The sequence below is a fragment of the Microtus oregoni genome, unplaced genomic scaffold (assembly GCF_018167655.1).
Source record: "Microtus oregoni isolate MIOR12 unplaced genomic scaffold, Mior012 000013F_ref0000133, whole genome shotgun sequence".
In the NCBI taxonomy this organism is placed as follows: Eukaryota; Metazoa; Chordata; class Mammalia; order Rodentia; family Cricetidae; genus Microtus; species Microtus oregoni.
Genome location: NW_024543072.1, coordinates 9,170,940 through 9,194,692, shown reverse-complemented (window position 1 = coordinate 9,194,692; position 23,753 = coordinate 9,170,940). Strand labels below are relative to the sequence as shown.

The window sequence follows — 23,753 nt, the reverse complement described above, 5'->3', positions numbered from 1 at the left end:
GTCTTTGAGCTAAGGGAGAATTTATTATAAATGCGAGCAGAAACAAGAATGCTTCCTTCATCTATTTCTCACATCTTTTAAGGCCACTAAGCTAATTGGTTGAAACAGAACTACAGGTACTAGTGAATAAAACTGAAACTTTTACCCATCTTGTACTTTTCAGGATCCCGCTCAACAGTATGTCTGGGTGTTTGGAAACTTCTATTTCCCACATTTTCAACGTCTTTCTTCCTTGTTTTTCAGTACAGGGTTTCTCACAGTCCTCAGATAATGCAGCTCCACAGCCCTGTCATGTCTGGTCTAACTAGAATCACATTAACTTTATTGCTTCCCTGTCTTTGCACTGTCCTTTCTCCTTGTCCACTGCTTTGAAGAGCCAGTTAAGTTTGATCAACATGTCCCTACATACAATAAGAGTAAATGATATCAGGAAAAAGATGGTGGCACAGACCTATAACCCAAGCACTTGGAAGCTGAGACTGGAGGATTCCAAATTTGAGGTCAACTTGGGCTACACAATGAGACTGTTCCCAAAACAAAATAAGAGTAAATAAAATAAAAGAAGTAAAGGACATGTATTTAAATAATGGCATAAAAAAGCTACGTGTATTCTTATTCAGGGATCAGATATATACCAAGAAAACAATATTCCCTCCTAATCAGAATGGTATCACTATATAGTGCTTATAGTAGTCAATATGTATATTTGGTTAATAAGTATATTGTCTTCCTTCCTTGCTTCTGTCAGTATCCCATACTGTGATCTGCTACAGTCATTTAAATAAAGGTAGAATTACCACTCAGAAAACTGACAGTAACACAGCTACCTAGTCAACGTGTGTCTGATCTGCTGGCTCCCAGAGAACTGGAAGAAACAGAGCTACAGGACCTGAAATATGATGGAAAAGAAAAGCTTTGGGAAAATCATTCATCTTTGGAATCATTCCTCTTTGGAATGGGTTTTAACTCTTTATATATTACGACTAATTACCTATTATATTGGCTAATTTTATGTTAACTTGACACATCTGTATATCTGAGGAGGGAAACTCAATCAAGAAACTGACCCCATAAGATCAGGTATAGACAAACCTATAGGGCACTTTTCTTAATTTAATGATTGATGCAGAGGGCTCAGCCCATTGTGAGTGGTGCCATTCTTGGGAAGGTGGTCCTTGGTGCTATAGAAAGAGAGTTGAACAAGCTATAAGGAGCAAGCCAGTAAGCAGCAATCCTCTAGGCCTCTGAATTAACTCCTGCCTCCAGGTTCCTGCCCCGACTTCCCTCAATGAACAGTGATGTGGCAGCATAAACCACATAAACCGTTTCCTCCCCAAGTTGCTTTTGGTCATGGGGTTTCAGCATAGACAATAGTAACTGTAACTAAGACAGATATGTTGATCATATCAGGATACTAGGTAATTAAAGGGTTGGAAAGATTTGGTAAAAAGACAAAGATATTACTGTTGTCTTTCAAACCTAATTTCTGACAATATAGTAAAAACAAAGAATACATTAATTTATACTGCTCAATCTATATACCTACATCAACTCCAAGATCTAGAAGGTACTTGACTACACTGATCATTCCACTAGAGGCTGCTGCATGAAGAGGTGTGTAAGATTTCTTATCCTTGCATGTCACTTCAGCTCCATGAGATACAAGTAATTTCACTACTTCGATGTGACCTGAAAATACATTTACAAAAACAGCAAACAAACTCAAACAGATCAGTACATAGAAATTGTTAAACATATTGTGAATACCTTTTAAGAAATGTAACAGCATATTAATGCATGAGTAATAATTCATGCTATACTTCAAGAGAATTGAAAAAAATCTAAGAAACTAGAATTTAGACAAAAATTTGTAGAGAAAACAACTAAAAACATTACAATTCACTATTTTATCTAGTGTTAATCTTGACTCAATCTTGTTCTTCTACCCAAAGTTAACATCTTTCTTTCTCTTTCGTGATGTCTTCCGTCACGTCACAACATGACACAGTAGAAAGGAAGACACTTACCGGATAACAGAACCTTCATCTTGGATCTCCAAATCTCCAAAATTTGAAGGAAATGAAATTCTGCTCAGGATAAATTACCTAATCTCAGGTATTCCATTATAGTAACACAAGGTAAATAAAAAATGTGCTGCTAACTCTAAAACACAGAATACCTTATAATTAATTTTATCAAGGACATCCGAACCAAGCTATGCCCAGGCCAAGATTCACACACTTAACTATTTTAGAAGCTCAACTTCAAGCAAGCCACAAAACTATTCTGGCCCTTCATTTCATGAAAATAACTGTGAAGTCAAACCTAAATTTTTTTAAAAGTAAAAGGCTTACTTACTCCATTGTTTGTGCAGACCTTTTCAACACAAAATGTACTCTTTAAAATCACACTCTAAAACAAACTGTCCCTAGAGGTGGCTGCGCGGCGGCCAGACGCACAGAGGCGGCGCAGCGGCCAGACACACAGCGGCGCAGCAGCCAGACAAGGCTGCGCGACACCGCATTCAGGAAGAGGCTTTGGGGGACCGGCGCGGTGGCAGACCCAAGCATGCAATAAGGAGAGCAGATCGCCCTACTAAAATTAAAGCAAAGAGGTAGGCCTTTGGATGGCCAGGTCACTGGCACACGGGGACCCTGGTCCTGTCCTGAAGACCCTTCGGAGGGGTGAGAGGGTTCTTGGCCTGCGGCAGGAACCAGGAAACAGAGCAAGGGCATTGTGTAAGCGGAGCCCTTGGCCAGCAGGGAAACCTGATCCGGTTTTTAAAGGACCCATTAGATAGGATCAATAGGAGGAGATGGGCAGGCGCCAAGGCAAGAATTCACCCAATAATCTGAAAAACAACATGAAAACACCAGAACCCAATGATCTTACAACAGAAGTATTTGAACAACCTAACACAGAAGAAGTGGAAAAAATTGACTTTATGAAGGCAATAGAGTCCCTTAAACAACATGTAAAAAATGCCCTTATAGAAATGGATGAGAAGTATAACAAAAAGTTTGAAGAAATGAGGAAATACGTACATGATACCCTGGGAAACCAAGAAAAAACGATCAAACAGGTAATGGAAACAGTTCAAGAATTGAAAACTGAAATGAAGGCAAGGAAGAAAATACAAATTGAGGACCAGTTGGATATGGAAAATATAGGTCAACGAACAGAGTCTACAGAAACAAGCATAATCAATAGAATACAAGAGCTAGAAGAAAGAATCTCATATGCTGAGGGCACCATAGAGAAAATGAACGAACAGATCAAAGAAAACAGCAAAGCCAACAAATTCTCAACACAAAACATTCAGGAAATATGGGACACAATAAAAAAAAAAAAACCAAACCTAAGAATAATAGGAATAGTAGAAGGAGAAGGGGCACAGCTGAAAGGCCCAGAAAATATTTTCAACAAAATTATGGAAGAAAACTTTCCCAACTTAAAGAAAGATATTCATTTAAATATTCAAGAAGCATACAGAACACCAAACAGACTGGATCAAAGAAAAACATCTCCTCGCCATATAATTATCAAAACACAAAATATACAGGTTAAAGAAAGAATATTAAGAGCTGCAAAGGAAAAAGGGCAAGTAACTTATAAAGGTAAACCAATCAGACTTACACCTGATTTCTCTATGGAAACTATGAAAGCCAGAAAGTCCTGGATAGATGTACTGCAGAAGCTAAGAGACCATGGATGCAAACCCAAACTACTATACCCAGCCAAGCTATCGTTCACTATCAACGGAGAAAACAAGACATTCCAGGATAAGAACAAATTTAAACAATACGTAGCCACGAATCCAGCCCTACAGAAAGTAATAGAAGGAAAATCGCAACCCAAGGAATCCAACACTGCCAACACTACCTACAATAACCCAGGCATCTAGTGACCCTTCACCAGCACATCTCAAAGAAGGGAGACACACAATCTCTACTACCAAAAGCAATAAGAATAACCGGAGTAAACAACCACTGGTCATTAATATCACTTAATATTAATGGGCTCAATTCACCTATAAAAAGGCACAGGCTAAGAGATTGGATACGAAAACAGGATCCAACATTCTGCTGTTTGCAAGAAACACATCTCAACCACAAAGACAGGCACCTACTCAGAGTAAAGGGTTGGGAAAAGGTGTTCTAAGCAAATGGTCCTAAGAAAAAAGCAGGTGTGGCCATACTAATTTCTAACAAAACTGACTTCAAACTAAAATCAATCAGAAGAGACCGAGATGGTCACTTTATACTCATAACAGGAACAATTCATCAGGATGACGTCTCAATCCTGAATATCTACGCCCCCAATATAAAAGCACCTACTTATGTAAAAGAAATATTACTAGAACTCAAGGCAGACATCAAACCACACACACTAGTAGTTAGAGACTTCAACACACCTCTCTCTCCAAGGGACAGGTCAATCAGACAGAAACCTATGTTACGGGAGGTCCTCCCACTCCTCCACCCTATCGCCGCTGAGATACCAGCCCATTGGGGCGTGGTCTCTCTCCCTTTAAAAAAGCGGTCACTTCCCTCTCCTCTCTCTCTTTACTTCCTGCTCCGCCGGCGACTAGACTCCCTTCCTGGTTGCGCAGAGGGCTGACGGTGATCTGTAAGTTTTTTCCCCTTTAAATAAATACCATCCTATTAATCATAATTCCAAACTGGTGTGGCATTGTTTATGACTTACGCCTTCAGTTGGCACCCAACGTTTGGTTTTAGAACCTCTCCTTTCCCCGCTCGGCTGCCGGCCGTGAATTCGGCTTGGTGGGAGCCCTCCCTTCCTCAGCCGCCGCCAGCGGCTTTGGCCTCCCCACGTGGATTTAAACTCCACAGCCCCGCGTAGTCTCTGCCGCGTGGTTTGCTCTTTTCTGCGTCGTTTTTAAATCTCCCTTGCAAACACAGCTCTTAAGTGGCACGAACCAGAGCACGCGGTTGCTGAAAGCTGCAACCCCTCAGAGTGACTCTGTCACATGGAGGCATAAGTGGCATCCAGGTTGCTCTTCTCTATCCCTGGATTCTGGGTTTCTGGTTCCGTCTCTGGAATTGATTTAATTACATTTACTTTGTTGAGAAACTTGCATTTTCCAGTTTTTAACAAATACTAGGCGGACTCTGAAACAGGACTCTGTTTTCGTCGCGACTTGGCAACAGCGCCACCTGCTGGATAATAGGTAATATGGCAGTTTTCGTTTCCAACGCGAATTTTACTGTTCTGGTTGCCAATACAATGGGTTATATCATGCAAGGTTTATATGACTATGGGGATAACTTAATTTACTGGTTACTAGGCTTCAGTATTCTTTTGAATATTCTATCATTTAGGAAGATCATGGCACTCCTAAGAACCATACAATCTTTACTAGAAACTCATGCAGGTCAGGAGATTCAGGATTCAAAAGAGACAATAATTAAGACAATAATAAAAAGACTTGAAATGATTGAAAAAATGATTGGAGCTGGTGAACAGAGTAATAAGGCACAAGGACAGGATACAATGCCAACACCAGCTATTAGAACTGGCTTACCCAAGGTTTTAGCGGCATACCCTATACTTAATTCTGACAAAGCGTCAACTTCTAAAGGCTCAAAGGGAGTCAGAAAAGCTAGATGGACGCCAATAGCAATGAATGATCTAAAAGAAATTAAGCAAGCTATTGTTAATTTTGGCTTGCACTCTGCATATGTAAAGGAAATGATAAGGACTTGAGCTTCTAATGTTAGAGCTAACCCCCATTATTTCCATCAGTTAGTGTCTGCAGTTTTAGATAATGGACCTTCCTTGAGGTTTGGAATTTATTTCAGAGAAGAATCCAAACATATGGAACAGCAGGAAAAGCAAAAGGTGTCGAGGTTTCCCAAGATCAAATTCTTGGTGCAGGAGAATATGCTGATCCACAGGTCCAAGCTCTTTATGATGAAGTACTGTGTCTATGTCACCAAGCAGCTTTAAATGCTTGGAATAGGATACAAGATCCAGCAAAAAGGGTTGAATCATATACTAGAATTAGGCAGGGACCGAGAGAACCCTTTATTGACTTTTTGCAAAGATTAATTAAGGCTCTGGACATAGGGGTAACAGACCCAGAAGCTAGACGAATACTTCTTGAATCTCTAGCTTTTGAGAATGCAAACATAGAATGCAAAAAGATAATTGGGCCTTTAAAGTCTAGATCAGCACCTATGGATGAATGGATTCAGCATACGATGAATGTTGAGACGTTTAGCTATAACGATGAACCTTGGGTAGGAGAAGCGATTTCCACAGCAATGAGGAGACATCAAACTGCCAGGTGTTTTAATTGTGGTAAATTAGGACATCTGAAAAGGGATTGCAGGCACAGAATTTCTAGGAATATTGTCTCCTCTGGGAATGACAAAAATAGGAGACCTAGGCCGACAGGTATATGTAGGAGATGCGGTAAAGGCCGACATTGGTCCAATGAATGCAGGTCAACAACAGACAAACAAGGCAACCCGATACCATGGGGAAACTCCTTGAGGGGCCTCTTGCAGGCCCCCAAGCCAACAGTGGCCCAGTCATTCCCAGTCACAGTGGAGAACGTGCCTCAACAAGAAAATTAAAAGCTCCAATTTCTGCTGTAAAAAGTAATACTGGTCTAAACGATGAAATACGTGTGGAGGATGAGTCAAAAAACCCAGTAGGACAGAGTAAACGTATATTTTGGCAGACTTCTATTAATGATCAAAGACCAAAGCTAAGAGTCTGTATAAATGGCACTTTTATTGAAGGCTTATTAGACACAGGTGCGGATGTAAGTATCATTACCCCAGAATCTTGGCATCCGAATTGGCCTCTTCAAGAGGTAGATGTTCAGTTCCTGGGAATTGGAACCCTATCTCGTGTAAAACAAAGCACAAGATGGGTTGAATGCATAGGGCCCGAAGGGCAAATAGGAAGACTAAGGCCATATATAGCCAATATTGCTATAAATTTATGAGGCCGTGACCTGCTACAGCAATGGAATACCCAGATTAACATTCCTGTATTTCCAGGAACTCATAATTCTGGGAAGGATATGATGAGGTATTATGGGAAAAGGTCACCAGCCATTCAGGCTGTACAAGAACATACAGCAAATACCAAACCTTTAGAGGTACCAACAGCCCTACCTTTAAAATGGCTAACTGAGAAGCCAATATGGATCAAACAGTGGCCTCTAGCTGAAGATAAACTACAGGCATTGGAACAACTGGTGCAAGAGCAACTAGATGCTCACCATATTGAAGAATCAACCAGCCCTTGGAATTCCCCTGTGTTTGTTGTAAAAAAGAAATCTGGTAAATGGAGAATGGTGACAGATCTAAGAGCTGTCAACAAAGTAATTCAACCTATGGGCCCACTACAATCTGGAATTTCTTTGCCTTCTCTGTTACCAAAAGGATGGCCTCTTATAGTTATTGATTTGAAAGATTGTTTTTTCACTATACCGTTACAAGAAAAGGATAGAGAAAAATTTGCCTTCACAGTGCCTACTTATAATCTCAGCCTAATAGGAGATATCAATGGACTGTCCTCCCACAGGGTATGCTCAATAGTCCTACACTGTGCCAATATTTTGTAAGTAAGCCATTGGAAATAATTCGTAAACAATTCCCCAAGTCCATCATTTTTCATTACATGGATGACATCTTGTTATCTGATTCAAATAAAGATACTTTAGAAAGGATGTTTGAAGAAGTAAAGAAAGTCTTGCCTAGGTGGGGATTACAAATTGCCCCTGAAAAGATTCAAAGAGGAAATTCTATTAATTACCTAGGTTACAGAATAGGGTTAGAGAAAATTAAAACGCAAAAGGCACAAATTAGGAGAGACCAGTTAAAGACTCTTAATGACTTCCAAAGATTGTTAGGAGACATTTCCAGTCTACGACCAGCTGTTGGGATAACACCTGATCTAATAGTTCATTTAAACAAAACCTTAGATGGTTATAAAGATTTGAATAGTCCAAGAAAACTGACAGCTGAAGCAGAAAAGGAACTGACAATGATTGAGGAAAAATTACAGGAGGCACATGTGGATAGGGTGAACCCAAATCTTAGCTGCATCCTAGTCATATTGCCTTCCAGAATTTCTCCTACAGGGATTCTAATGCAGAGGGACGATATTATTTTAGAGTGGGTATTTATACCTAATAAACCAAGTAAAAAATTAAAAACTTATATGGAAAAAGTCTCTGAATTAATTATAAAAGGTAAGCTGAGACTTCGTCAACTAGCAGGTATAGACCCAGCAGAAATTATAGTGCCTTTTACTACTGAAGAAATAAAAAAGTTATGGGAAGACAATGAACCGTGGCAAAGAGCTTGTGCTAATTTTTTGGGAGAAATTAATAGCAACTATCCCAAAAGTGGTAGACTTAACCTTATAAAAAGAACTTCTTGGATTCTTCCTAGAATTGTACGTGATGCTCCAATAACTGGAGCCTGTACGTTCTATACTGATGCAAATAAATCAGGGAAAGCAGGTTACAAGTCAGATGAATTGAGTAAGGTGGAACAAAGCCCTTATAATTCTGGCCAGAAGGCAGAATTATATGCCATTCTTATGGTGCTAAGGGATTTTAAAGAACCTCTTAATATAGTTACAGATTCACAATATGCAGAAAGAGTTATCTTGCATATTGAAACCGCTGAATTTATACCAGATGAGACAGAGTTGACTTCATTGTTTATCCAGGTACAAGACATAATCAGGAACAGGCTTTGTCTGATGTACATAACACACATCCAGTCCCATACAGGTCTGCCTGGTCCTCTAGCCCAAGGCAATGCTGAGATTGATCAATTATTGATTGGAAGTGTGTTGCAGGCCTCAGAATTTCATAAGAAGCATCATGTCAATAGTAAAGGCCTAAAGAAAGAATTTTCCATTACTTGGCAACAAGCTAAGGACATTATAAAGAGATGTCCTACTTGTTCTTTCTATAATCAAACACCGTTGCCTGCAGGGAGTAACCCAAAGGGTACTAAGAGAAATGAAATCTGGCAGATGGATGTGTTCCACTTTATGGAATTTGGTAAATTAAAATATGTACACCACACCATAGACACGTATTCAGGTTTTCAATGGGCTACTGCCCTGAGCTCAGAAAAGGCTGATTCAGTAATCACACATTTATTGGAAGTTATGGCCATCATGGGTATACCTGCGCAAATAAAGACAGATAATGGTCCAGCATATGTATCTAAGAAAATGAAACGCTTTTTTGATTATTATAATATAAAACACATTACAGGTATACCAAATAATCCTACAGGTCAGGCAGTTATAGAAAGATCAAATCGTACTATAAAGGATATGCTGAACAAACAGAAAGGGACAGAAAATACCCCCAGGAATAGATTACATAATGCTTTATTAACCTTGAATTTTCTTAACGCTAATGAGAAAGGAACGACAGCAGCAGAGAGACATTGGATAATGGAAAAGTCTGCTGAACTAAATCAACCGATTTATTTCAAAGATGTGCTGACCTCTCAATGGAAGCCAGGAGATGTGCTATGTTGGGGAAGGGGTTTTGCTCTTGTTTCCACAGGAGAAGAAAAATTGTGGATACCATCAAAATTAATAAAGTTTCGATTTGAAGAGGAGAAACCTCTTGGAAAGGAGAAATGACAACTTATCCACAATGATGATATTCATACAGGTGGTAAGAAAAACATATAGAATGGGGGCAGGGTTCTGTTCTTATCTCCACAGGAAAACACTCATCTTTGAAAAATTCAAGGGACCCTGGATATTTGGATACTGACAGATGGAAAAATACCTGCCCAATAGGAAATATCAAGAAAACTGAATGGGTTGTGTAAGTAAAATTAAACCATATTTCTAAATTTATAAAGCTGGTTTTGAAGTTGGACTCTGGCTCAGTCCCTCTCCAATTCCAAGCCTGTTAGTAAGAGAAAAACCCAGAGTTTCTGGAGTTTCTGTCTCATGTCAAGAGCCATGATGTGGGACAGAAAGAAATATGAGTTTAGAAAACATCTTTGCTTTTCTTCATATCTATCATACTTTTCATTGAATATATCTATCATGTCTTTCATTGAATATATATATATATGTCTATATGATTAATGTTTAAGTTTTTCATAATGAACAATGAGTTTTTCCTGAAGTGACATTTCAAGTTTCCAGGAAGAAGATGGGGCCCCATAACAACAACTCCACCTGGTTGATATGACATCATGATACTGATAGCGCTACTACAAGACCTGCTTTGGATACCAGCTGCACAAGACAGTTCCAACTTGGTTAGCTGAAATGGTGCACATCTTATACAACATTTTGGCCAGACCTGCACAAAATACTCAGAGACTATTGGCAATTTTAAAAGACATTGATCATGAAATTTAACCATCATTTTACTTTCACAGGATCCCCCAGAAAGAACGTCGCCCCTATGACAGCTGTAAGCAATTCTAGAGGACGACGTCCCCTCTCCCAGTAAAGTTTGCCCTTGGGTTTAGGGACATCATTTAGGGGTTGATTATAATTAGTATACGATTGAGGGTTGGGGGAGGAATTTTATGAGCTCAGGGATCATTTTGGAAAAAAAAAAAGAGGGATGATGAGATAATAGATTTGTAATTGTGAGTTACTGTTTTTAGACAAATATATTGGTATAGATTCTTGTATATTGACACAAAGTTAAATTATATTGACTATTGTATGCATGCATATTTCTACCTCTGTTTAAAACATTTTTTATGTATTGATATATATTGTATTGATACATATATATAGTATATACTTACCATATTGCAGTGTACATTTCTACCTCTGATTAGATACTTATATAATGTTTGTGTATTGATATATATATTTACCTACTGCAATGTATATTTGTACATTGTTTATATTTGGAGGCCATTGTCCTCATTTGTTTCACAGTCGTTTATTGTCTTAGTCTTTAAGTTAGATAGATATTGAGAATTATATAGACTAATAGTCATCTAAGTTTGTCATTTATAATTAGACTAATCAGGTTCTTTTAAGTATATAGAGATTATACTCAGTATAGATAGATAATCTTCAACTTCTTCAAAGAGCTGTAGAAAATGGCCTTTAATCTAACTCAGAGTTTTGTGGTAGTGAGACACGCTCCTGGCAACACCACTCTATTCCCGAGAGAATGTTGAGCACCAAAGACACTCCACCTGGAGCCTTCTTTTTGGCAGAACTGGCCTTGGGGCAAAGAAATGCCCATACCTCAACCACTAACAAAGATACAGAGCATGCATCAATGGATAAAACAGGACGGTCATATCCTGCCAAGACAAGGTAAGATAGTTTTGAAAAGTTGCTTGCCTTTGAAAATGGTATGTCAGTTATGTTAGGCCTTAGCCAATGGTGGTTGCTTCAACGCTGCTAATGTGAGTTTGGGTGATTGCCTAGGTAGCTAGTTGTCTCTGTGATTTGTTGCATGTTTTGGAAGTTGTTTTACTGAACTTCCTAATTACCCAGGTAACATTATTTCCCTTCTCAGATCTTCGATGGGGTTGAAGACTATATAAATGTAGTTACTTTCTCTCATGACTTGGCCAAGTTATTTATTATACAAGACCTAAGCTAGTTAGAATAGGATATTTGTAATTATTGAATATAATTTCATAGTAGGTTTAGAACTCTCTTATTTAAACAAAAGGGGGAGGTGTTACGGGAGGTCCTCCCACTCCTCCAGCCTATCGCCGCTGAGATACCAGCCCATTGGGGCGTGGTCTCTCTCCCTTAAAAAAAGCCGCCACTTCCCTCTCCTCTCTCTCTTCACTTCCTGCTCGGCTGGCGACTAGACTCCCTTCCTGGTTGCGCAGAGGGCTGACGGTGATCTGTAAGTTTTTTCCCCTTTAAATAAATACCATCCTATTAATCATAATTCCAAACTGGTGTGGCATTGTTTATGACTTACGCCTTCAAACCTAATAGAGAATTAAGAGAATTATTGGAGGTAATGAAGCAAATGGGCTTAACAGACATCCATAGAACATTCCACCCAAATAGGAAAGAATATACCTTCTTCTCTGCAGCTCATGGAACCTTCTCAAAAATTGACCACATACTCGGAAACAAAGGAAACCTCCACAGATACAAAAAAATATCAGTGTCCACCTGTGTCTTATCAGATCACCACGGATTACAGTTAGAAGGCAACAACCACGCTACCCCCAAAAAACCGACAAACTCATGGAAACTGAACAGTCAACTACTGAACCACACCTGGGTCAAGGAAGAAATCAAGAAAGAAATTAAAGTCTTCCTTGAATTTAATGAAAATAAAGGGACAACACACTCAAACCTATGGGACACAATGAAAGTAGTGCTAAGAGGAAAGTTCATAGCACTAAGTGCCCACTTAAAGAAAACGGAGAATGCATACATTGGGGACTTAACAACACACCTGAAAGCTCTATAAAAAAAAAAAAAGAAGCAAAAGCGCCCAGGGGAAGTAGAAGACTGGAAATAATAAAACTGAGGGCTGAAATCAACAAAATAGAAACACAGAAAACAGTCCAAAGAATCAATGAAACAAAAAGCTGGTTCTTGGAGAAAATCAACAAGATCGACAAACCCCTATCCAAACTAATTAAACGACAGAGAGAGAACACGCAAATAAATAAGATCAGAAATGAAAAGGGGGACATAACCACAGACACAGAGGAAATTCAGAGAATCATTAGATCTTACTACAAAAGCCTGTATGCCACAAAACTGGAAAATACAAAAGAAATGGACATTTTTTTTAAATAAGTACCATATACCAAAGCTAAACCAAGACCAGGTGAATGATCTAAATAGACCTGTTACTCGCGAAGAATTAGAAACGGTTATCAAAAATCTCCCTTCGAAAAAAAGCCCAGGACCAGATGGTTTCAATGCGGAATTCTACCAGAACTTCCAAGAAGAACTAATACCTATACTCCTTAATGTATTTCACAATATAGAAACAGAAGAGGCATTGCCAAATTCCTTTTATGAAGCTACAGTTACCCTGATACCAAAACCACACAGACCCAACCAAGAAAGAGAATTACAGGCCTATCTCACTCATGAACATCGACGCAAAAATTCTCAATAAAATACTGGCAAACCGAATCCAAGAACACATAAGAAAAATTATCCATTATGATCTAGTAGGCTTCATCCCAGAGATGCAGGGCTGGTTCAACATACGAAAATCTATCAATGTAATTCATCATATAAATAAACTGAAAGAAAAAAACCATATGATCATTTCATTAGATGCTGAAAAAGCATTCGACAAAATTCAACACCCCTTTATGATAAAGGTCTTGGAGAGAATAGGGATACAAGGGTCATACCTAAATATAATAAAAGCTATTTACAGCAAGCCAACAGCTAACATTAAATTAAACGGAGAAAAACTCAAAGCCATCCCACTAAAATCAGGAACACGACAAGGATGTCCACTCTCTCCATACCTCTTCAATATAGTGCTTGAAGTTCTAGCAATAGCAATAAGACAACATAAGGAGATCAAGGGGATTAGTATTGGAAAGGAAGAAGTTAAGCTTTCGTTCTTTGCAGATGATATGATAGTATACATAAGCGACCCCAAAAACTCTACCAAAGAACTCCTACAGCTGATAAACACCTTTAGTAATGTGGCAGGATACAAGATCAACTCCAAAAAATCAGTTGCCTTCCTATTCACTAAGGATAAGGAAGCAGAGAGGGAAATCAGAGAAGCATCACCTTTCACGATAGCCACAAATAGCATAAAATATCTTGGGGGAACCCTGACCAAGGAAGTGAAAGATCTATTCGACAAGAAGTATAAGTCTTTGAAGAAAGAAATTGAAGAAGACACCAGAAAATGGAAGGACCTCCCTTGCTCTTGGATCGGGAGGATCAACATAGTAAAAATGGCAATTCTACCAAAAGCAATCTATAGATTCAATGCAATCCCCATCAAAATCCCATCAAAATTCTTCACAGATCTGGAGAAGACAATAATCAACTTTATATGGAAAAACAAAAAACCCAGGATAGCCAAAACAATCTTATACAACAAAGGATTGTCTAGAGGCATTACCATCCCTGACTTCAAACTCTATTACAGAGCTACAGTATTGAAAACAGCTTGGTATTGGAATAAAAACAGAGAAGTCGACCAATGGAATCGAATAGAAGACCCTGACTTTAACCCACAAACCTTTGAACACCTGATTTTCGATAAAGGGAGCTAAAAGTATACAATGGAAAAAAGAGAGCATCATATATACAGGTGCATGTACAAATAAATGAAGACACACACACACACACACACACACACACACACACACACACAGTGCTTAGATCATAATAATAGGTTTTAGTTTTCTTTCATGCAAGGCAAACACAGTGTCATTTCAGCTATACCTCCAGTTTAATAAGATGCTTCTCAATTCATCTACACAATTTATTTATAACCCAATAAAAAGAAGGATGGATATGAGAACGAACTTTTAGTGAATACCCATCTTAAGTTAAATATCCCAGGCCATCATCTTAGATGTCTCTTGTTTTATTCAGTTTTTATAGCCTGGATCCAGTGTACTGTTGTAAAAACCTCTCTTACATGTTGCATTGCATAAATGCCAAAACCAAAATGCATTATTTCCCCTAAATATATTGTTAAAAGTCAATTTAAAAAGTACATACCCATATATGCCGCCCAGTGGATGGCACGTCTATCTTTCTTATCAAAAGCATTAATATTGGCACCTCTGGACAGAAGTAGTTTGACCATCTGGAATAAAAGTAAATATTTTCATGGAGATTCAGAAGATGAATTGTTTATAAATATGCCTTGTTTTAACTTCATTATTTAACTTCATTTCTTTGGTACTGAATGGCTGTAGTTGTAGAAAGGAACTAAAGTAGTAAAGGCCATTTAATATAATATGATAACGTGGGAGGGAGTTCACTGTGTTACTGAAGTTACTTTTAAGATGCCCCTTTGCAATTCAATATTTTATGAACATCTAAGTAAGTACAAACCTTGAAAGTCTAAAGCTGGGAATACTTAAAAAGTACTGCTATTTATAGCCTAAAGTGTTATTAGAATGTAAAGAACTGTCTCATACCAGTAATGTCTGAAATTTAATTTTATTCCTCATGGTAGATCCACTATGTTTAAATCAAATTATTACAAAGTCTATTTTCAAATGTTATATTTCAAATTCAATATTTATAGTCTATTATAACATAATGAATCAATAATTATGTTATAATATTTATGATTGTTTCTCCTTTTTGTGATCTATGCTACAGTTGATGCATGGATTTGGCACATTAAAATGAGAAGAACAATGAAGCCACTAGGCTTCCAGCTGCACGATCTTGAGAATGCTGTTCTAAAATTTTGTGGTTTTGGGTCTGCACACTGAAGGACTAGGATCTGGGTACAGTCAAGTGCAACTTGTTGCTTGGAAGAGGCTAAGGTAGGAGGATAGCCTAGTGTGAAGGAGTTTGGAACATAGTAATATCTCATTTTTAAAAGAAAGGGAAGTGAAGATAGTAGGAAAAACAGTGCAAAAAAGAAAGAAAAAAAAGAGGAAAGTAAGGAAGGTAGGCGAAGATGGGGAGTATGTGTGAAGCTGGACAAAGTTCTAGCTCTGGTTCAACTAGGCTTGCCAATACTAGATGAAAGCATAACTACTTTATGTGTAGTGTATACCTGTTTGTGTTGTGTGCTAGTGTATGTTTGTATATGTGGAGACCAGAAGTTGATATTGGGTGTTTTCCTCCATCATGCTCCACCTATTATGACGATGGGGCAGGGTTTCTCTGTGTGGCCTTGGTTGTCCTGGAACTCATTCTGTAGACCACATTGGCCTCGAACTCAAGATATCTGCCTGCCTCTGCTTCCCTGACTGCTGCAATCAAAGGCAATGCACCACTACTGCCCAGCATGCTAATCATTCTTTTTCTTTCTTTCTTTCTTTTTTTTTTTTTTTTTGAGACAGGATCTCACAGCTAGAGTTTACCAATTTGGGTAGGCAGACTGACCGACAAATTTGAGAGATCTGACTGTGATTACAAGTGTGCACCACCACACCCTGCTCTTTATATGGGTGCTAGGGATCTGTCCTCATGCTTGCACAGAAAGTACTTAGGGACTGAGTCATCTCCTCAGTCCTGTCGTGACTAATTTTCTTTTTTTAAGAAGATTTATTATTTATTATGTATACAGTGTTCAGTCTGCATGTATGCCTGCATGACAGAGAGGGCACCAGATCTCATTATAGATGGATGTGAGCCACCATGTGGTTGCTGAGAACTGCACTCAGGACCTCTGGAAGAGCAGCCAGTGTGCTCTTAACTGCTGGACTATCTCTCTACCCCAACTAATTTTCTTAATCTGTTCTTTTGATGGTTCTGTCACTAAGGAATTATTTTAATAATGAAATAGAAGAAAGCATGATTTCACCACTGCCTTTCTTTGCTATTATCCTACCTTCTGAAAGAACAATGAAATTGTTGTCTCCCTGCACTTTCTTGACAATGACAAAACATCTCTTATGTTTGTTTATCCTAGAGCAGACAGTGCTGTCATTCTAGTCCATTATGAAATTCTAGTGTATGTGTATTAAGTACTAAATACATTTTTAAATTTGAAAACACTTATATTACTAGAAAAGAAAAGCTAGGATATTTTGTTTGCTTTTCCTATGAACTGAATGAATTAAAAGGGGGCAAATTCATTAATAATCAAAGCCTGGAAGAATCAGTTTCTCATTGAATGCACTTACCTCACCATGCCCACTGAAAGCTGCATGATGTAATGCAGTCCTCCCTGCTCGATCTGATACATTCACATTGCTCAGAAGCGGCACCAAAGACTCAGCACACTTGACAGCTTTATTAGCAGCAGCTATATGTAAAGGCGTCTGCCAATTTTTGTCTCGAGCATTAACATCGGCAGAATGCTTCAAAAGTATCTGTACTGCTTCCTAAAATATAAACAAGAGGCGTGAATACTTTTAGGCATTTATAAAGATGTACACATAGTGAGAAAATAAAAGTTCTGAAAAGAATCTACCTATAAGTAATGACAATTTAAGAAAATATTTTTAGTTGAATGGTAGTACTTAGAGCCATAAAAAGATGTATCCTGATAACAAATGTTCGCATTTCTCACTAAAGCACAGCACTCTATTAAAAGGCACAAGGAAAACAAAAGAAATGCATGTGTTTCATTAAGTGTTCATCTGGTTTCTTATTAGCAAAATACATCAGCATACACATTGTATAGCTTAAATAACATGTACTTTTAAATATTGAATATAAAAACTTAAAAAGGCATTTCTTATCTCTCAAAAATTATGCATACATTTACCAAGTGGAAAAAAAAATCACTAGGTCTGGTTCATTAAATTACTACAGAAAAAGTTTTTTATTACACTGCTATTTAACAGGAATATTATTATGGAAGCAACTTAAGAATTACTGTCCCAAATATTCATCCTTAGAAACGTGCGGAAACCTTACACTATCACTTTTATAAAGCAGACGTTTGCCAGGATTCTTAGGACTTTATTATGTCACTGGCATTAAAAATATAATCATAATTAAACAGCAAAATTGTGTCCTTACAGTGATAATCCTATCTTTGGTAGGTAAGTACAAAATCACATACAAAAATAAAAAGCAACAGAACTAGAACAGAATCTCAGTACTATGACCTTTTAAAAATAATTAAAGGCCGGGCGGTGGTGGCGCACGCCTTTAATCCCAGCACTTGGGAGGCAGAGGCAGGCGGATCTCTGTGAGTTCGAGACCAGCCTGGTCTACAAGAGCTAGTTCCAGGACAGGCTCCAAAACCACAGAGAAACCCTGTCTCGAAAAAAAAAACCAAAAAAAAAAAAATAATTAAAACTTTATTGTTGAGAACTTGCAAATAAAAAACATCACACAATGAAAACAGTCAGACTCAAAAATCACGTGAATTTATACAATTAGAAGAGTCCTTCTGAAGCTGAAGAACTTCAGCTGTGGGCCTTACTTTCAATATCAATTATTATTTTTATGCATTTATTCTACCATACCCTCACTCCAAATCCATGAGTTAAAACTAGAAAAACAATGAGCTTCATATCCTTTCATGTAAGTGTCCTATGCCTATGTTCCACCCTTCCTCATCACCTAATATGTTCCCTTTCTTGTTCCTTTTACACATTATACTGTATATACATATAATTGCTTGTTTATATAAATTATATATGAATACACATAAACTATAGACCAGAGTTCACATGAGGAAAAATATGCAGTATTTTTCTTTTCTGAAATTGTGTGACCTCAATTATTATTATTATTCAAATATTCTTCAAATTATTCATCATTTTTCTTCAAATTGTGATTTCATTTTTCTTTAAAGCTGAATTATATTCCATTTGTACAAGATTTTAATAGGCATTCATTTCTTGATGAGCATCTAGGTTCATTTAGGGTTTTTTTGCTATAGTGACTAAAGCAGTAATAAACATGGGAGTGCAAATATCTCTGTGGATGGTAAGAAATAATAAAGTTTAGGGAATAAATTAAAGAACTATCAAAATAACAAAATACAAAAATCAACCAGGGTTGATTCTTAGATGAAAAGAGTGTCATTACAACAGAGCAGCAAAATACAGAACATTATGAGGGATTATTATGAAAAACTATACTCTAAATATAACTCCGGATAATCCAGAAGAAATAGATTTTCTAAATGTACTAACACCCAAAAAATTAAGCTTAGAAGGTATCAATAATGAAAAAAGGCTCATTACAAGTAATGAGACTGAAGCCATAGTCAAAGGCCTCTCTCCCATCAAAGAAATCCCAGAGCTAGATGATTCACTGCTGAAGTCTATCAAACTTCCAAGAAGATCTCATACCAATTCTTCTTAACTTGTTCCACAAAACAGATGAAGGAGCATTATCAAATTCATTCTATAAAGTGAGTATTATTCTTATGTCAAAACCACGTAAAGACACAGGAAAAACAGTAAGAAAACTACTGACCAGTTTCTTTAATGAACACAGATGCAAAAGCTCCCAGCAAAAAACTTGCAAATAGAATTCAGGAACACATTAAGGAGATTATATATTATGACCATGTGGGCTTCATCCCAGAAAGGCAATGTTGGTTCACATACATACATTAATAAATATAATACACCATATAAATGAATTTATGGACAAAACCCACATAATCATTTTGATTTTTGATAAAAAGGCCACTGACAAAATACAATATACTTTCATGATAAAGTTTTGAAGATATTAGGAATAGATGGAATATACTTCAAACTAATAGAATATATACAACAAAGCTATAGCATACATTATAGTAAACAGAGACAAACTGAGAGCACTTCCTCTAAAACATAAAATGCCCACTCTCCTATGTCTTGTTTAATACAGTATCAAAGTCTTAGCTATAGCAAAAGAAAGACACAGAAGACGGATAAAAATAAGAAAGGAAGAAGTCAAATCATTTTTATTTGTAGATGGCATGACCCTTGACTTAAAAGACCCTATGTAATTTACTAGAAAGTTCTGTGATCTAATAAACACAGCAAAGTTGCAGAATACACAAACCAACATAAAAAAATACCCCAATGGCCTTCATATTTTCCAATGTACTCTCATAGAAATAAATTACAAAAATATTCCATTCAAAATAACTCCAAAAAACTTGAAGTATTTAGGAACATAATCCAATCAAAGAGTGAACAGACCTCTATACAACAAAATCTTCAAGACAATGAAAAAGGAAATCAGAGAAGGTACCAGATGATGGAAAGACCTTCCATACTCTTGGATTGTAGAATTAATATTGTGGAAATGGCTGTATTACAAAAAAAGAATACAGATTTAGTGCAATTATCTATAAAAAATCTAATGTTATATTCAACAGATCACACAAATCAGTAAGTGTACTGTCATACTGAATATATTTAGAAAAAGAAAACAAAGAATCATGAACCACAAAAAACTACAAATACCCAAAGTAATCCTAAGCATTACGAATATTGCTGGGGGTATGACAATAACTGATCCCAAACTGTACTATCAGTATAGTAATAAAGACAGTCTAGTACTGACATAAAAACAGGAAGGACAATCAACAGAAAAGAGGACTCAGAAATAAAAGACAAAGCTATGCCCACTTAATTTTGACAATAAGCACATATTTGAAAGAATGATAGCCTGTTCAAAAAAATGGTGTTCTCAAAATTGGGTATCTATCTGCGGTAGAATGAAATCAGATTAATTTTTCACTTTGCAAAAAAAAAATTATAAATGGATCAAATTCCTTAATTTAAAACCTGAAACACTGAATTAAATAAAACAGAATATACTTTTCAAGATACTAGGCTCAGCAAGAATTTTCTGAATAAACACTATCAGCACAGTAACTAGCCTTAAGTATCAACAGATCAGACTTTATGAAAAATTAACTAACAGCAACAGATACTATCAACAGAGGAAACAGTACAGAATAGGAGTGTAGTAAAATGGGCGGCGGGCTGCGTTCTCAGCACCCCGGCCGCCTGCCTGGCTAGCTTATGCCCGAAATAACAACACACAAACTGTATTCTTTTAATCACTGCTTGGCCCATTTCTATCTAGCCTCTTCTAGGCTAATTCTCACATATTAATTTAGCCCATTTCTAATCATCTGTGTAGCGCCCCTAGGTGAGCTTACCGGGAAGATTCTAGCCTATGTCCATCCTGAGTCGGAGCTTCATCGTGTGCATCTGCCTGGGAGCTGGGAGCATGGCGTCTCTCTGAGGCATCTGCTCCCGAGAGGAGAGCTGTGGAGTCTGAGCTCACTTCCTCTTCCTCCCAGCGTTCTGTTCTGTTTACTCCTCCCATCTATCTTCTAACCAATGAGGGCCAAGCAGTTTCTTTTTATTTAACCAATGACCTTCCTCCATCATAGGAGAAAACCTCTTCAGCTACACGTCATGCAAGGAATTAATATCCAGAATTTACAGTAACTCAAAAAATTAAATACCATGAAAATAAAACTGCCAGTCAACAAATGGGTAAGGGAATTGAGCAGTTAAAAGAGACACAAACAGTCAATGACTGATTTTAAAAAGTATTCAATATCTCTAACCATTAGGGAAAAACAAATTAAAACTATTCTTACCCTATTCAGAATGGCTTTTCATCGAAAAATCTAACAACAGAGGCTGGAGAGGCGGCTCAGAGGTTAGAGTATTTTGCTGCTCTTGGGTTTGGCTCTGAGCACCCACCCATATGGCAGCTTACAAACACCTGGAACTCCAGTTCCAGTGGAGCAAGGGCTCTTATCTGGACTCTGCAGGTCAAATACTCAAGACACATAAAGTCAAAGTAAATAAATCTAGGCAAGTAAATCGGGCAGTGCTGGGAACATAACTAGAACTATTTTATGTAAAACCATTCTATGTGATTTTGAAAAAAAAAAAAGTAATCTTAGCAAGCTGTGTTAAGGCAGCTAACTCAGATAGGAGCCAAGCCTAAGATAGATTCTCTGATAAGTTAATGAATCAGCCCTAAAATGTGAGTCCTGGAAGTGCAAAGCTAACACCAACTGGATCGGTACAAAACTGGAGGTGGCCACAGACCTTACTGTGCTCTCTGACACAAAGCTCCCAGACATTAAGTCACTGCACTGATCCCCATCAGACTGAAACTGGCCACTGTGTGACTCTGGCTCCTGAGACCTTCAAATTTCTTGCACAGTTGATGAGTTAGAGCTGTCACTGTCAGAGCTAGCCACTGGCCAATGCTCTTAAGGACCTTCTAGAACTTCCAACACCCTCCAGGTGTGACATAGCTGAAGGACCTCCCAGCAGATGCTGGTCAGTTCACAGCTCACTGGCTCTGCTTGTCACAGTCAACATATATTGAGGACGACGTAGAGAAAGAAAGATCCACATTCACTGCTGAAGGTAAAAATTAATACTGCCATTATGAATATTAGCTTGAGGGTTCTTTAAAAATTTAAAACAGAACTACTGTATGACTCAGCTTTCACTCTCGGGCACATATCACTTACAAGACACGATTCAAGTTTGTAAAACTGCCCCTTGGTGCTCCTGTCTAGGAGAAAGAGGATACTAACTGAGCACCGCTCTTTTCCCAATTGTTATATTACTACCTAGTGCACACAGAGAGCATTAAAGTGTGAAGATCTATAAAATAACAAGGGTTCAAGGATGACTAAATGGCATAAGCACAATGTTGGTCTTTGAAATAAAGAACAATCAGATTGTCTGAAATACAGGAAACAGCAGTAGTATTTAATAGGGTTAGCAGAAGAACTGGAGAAATGCTCAGGAATCTACTAACTTGCTGAGGAAGTTAAGCAGTGTATCAAAGATAAAGAGGCCTATGGCCCCTACAATTCCATTCCATTTAGAGAAAATAAACAGACCTTTTCAAGAATGCTGTTAGTTAGGGTTTCTACTGCTATGACTAAACAACATGACCCAAAAGCAACTTAGTGAGGAAAGGTTTATTTCATCTTAAAATTTATCATGAAAGAAAGTCAGGGCAGGAATTCAAGGCTGGAACCTGGAGGCAGGTAAGCAGAGGTCATGGAAGAGTGCTGCTTACTTGTTTGCTCTTCCCCACTTGTTCAGTGTGCTTTCTTAAATAACCAGAATGACCTGCCTAGGGATGTGCCACCCACAGTGGACTAAGCCCTCCCACATCAATCATCAATCAAGACAACACTCCACAGACTTGCCTACAGGTCAAAATCTTAACACCATTTTCTCAATAAAGATTCCCTCTTCTGGGGCTAGAGAGAGGGCTGAACAGTTCAGAGTGCTGGTTGCTCTTGAAAAGGCCCTGGGTTTGTTTCATAGAACCCACAGCAGCTTACAATCATTTGTAACTTCAGTCCCAGGAAATCTGATACCCTCTTATGGTACCCACGGGCACAAATCATGTATGTGGTACAGAGATATACATGCCGGCAAAATACTTCCCACCCCTCACCCCCATCACACAGCATACCAAGCTTGGGTATGGTGATACACATCTATAACCCTAGCACTTGAGAGGTTGAGGCAGGAGGATCAGAAGTCTGATGTCAGTCTACAGAGTAAAAGCCTGTCTCAAAAGAAAAAAAAAAAGAGAGGAAAAAAAAATCTCTTTTCAGATGACATGCTCTGTCAAGCTGCATAAACAAAACAAACCCAACAAGGACAACTACTCATATAAATTTCTTTTGAACGGCCATAAAATCAAATATACAAATATCTACCCAATAAGAAATCAGAACGGCAAACTGTATACTATTCACAAATAAAAGGGAACTCATTATTAATATCAGCAGCATCAACAAATCTTAAAAAGGTTATGTTGCAGAAATCAAAACAACAGTACATATTGTTTAATTCAATTTTACAAAATTCTACAACAGGGAAAATGATAGTATATAAGTAATAACTCTAGCTGCCTCTGGGGATATGAAAAGCTGAATAAAAAGAGACATGAAAGGGCAAGTTAAGTATCTCATGCACTTTAATGAAGCAGCAAAATGACAGAAAAAGCAAAAATCAGTTGCCTTCAAACATCTGTTCTCATAAAGGTGTTATAAGGTCTAGAAGATAAAAAACACATTAAGAAAACTTTCTAAAAATATCAGTTATCTTAATGCATAAAACTATAAGCAGGAAAGAGTCTTTTATCCATGGGAGAAAACTCACACTCACTAA

At 37.7% G+C, this 23,753-nt stretch overlaps 1 protein-coding gene across 2 annotated transcripts in view; it reads right to left on the bottom strand.

Moving 5' to 3' along the window:
- The window catches only part of Ankrd28 (ankyrin repeat domain 28), a 159,181-nt gene that overhangs the window by 47,096 nt on the left and 88,332 nt on the right, over positions 1 to 23,753 (bottom strand). For both annotated transcript variants that reach the window (XM_041662443.1, XM_041662442.1), the window contains exons 5-7: positions 16,794 to 16,994; positions 14,701 to 14,788; positions 1,547 to 1,689 (exon numbers count right to left, since the gene is read on the bottom strand). In XM_041662443.1, coding sequence (XP_041518377.1) covers positions 1,547 to 1,689; positions 14,701 to 14,788; positions 16,794 to 16,994 — 432 coding nt within the window. The remainder of the gene's footprint in view (positions 1 to 1,546; positions 1,690 to 14,700; positions 14,789 to 16,793; positions 16,995 to 23,753) is intronic.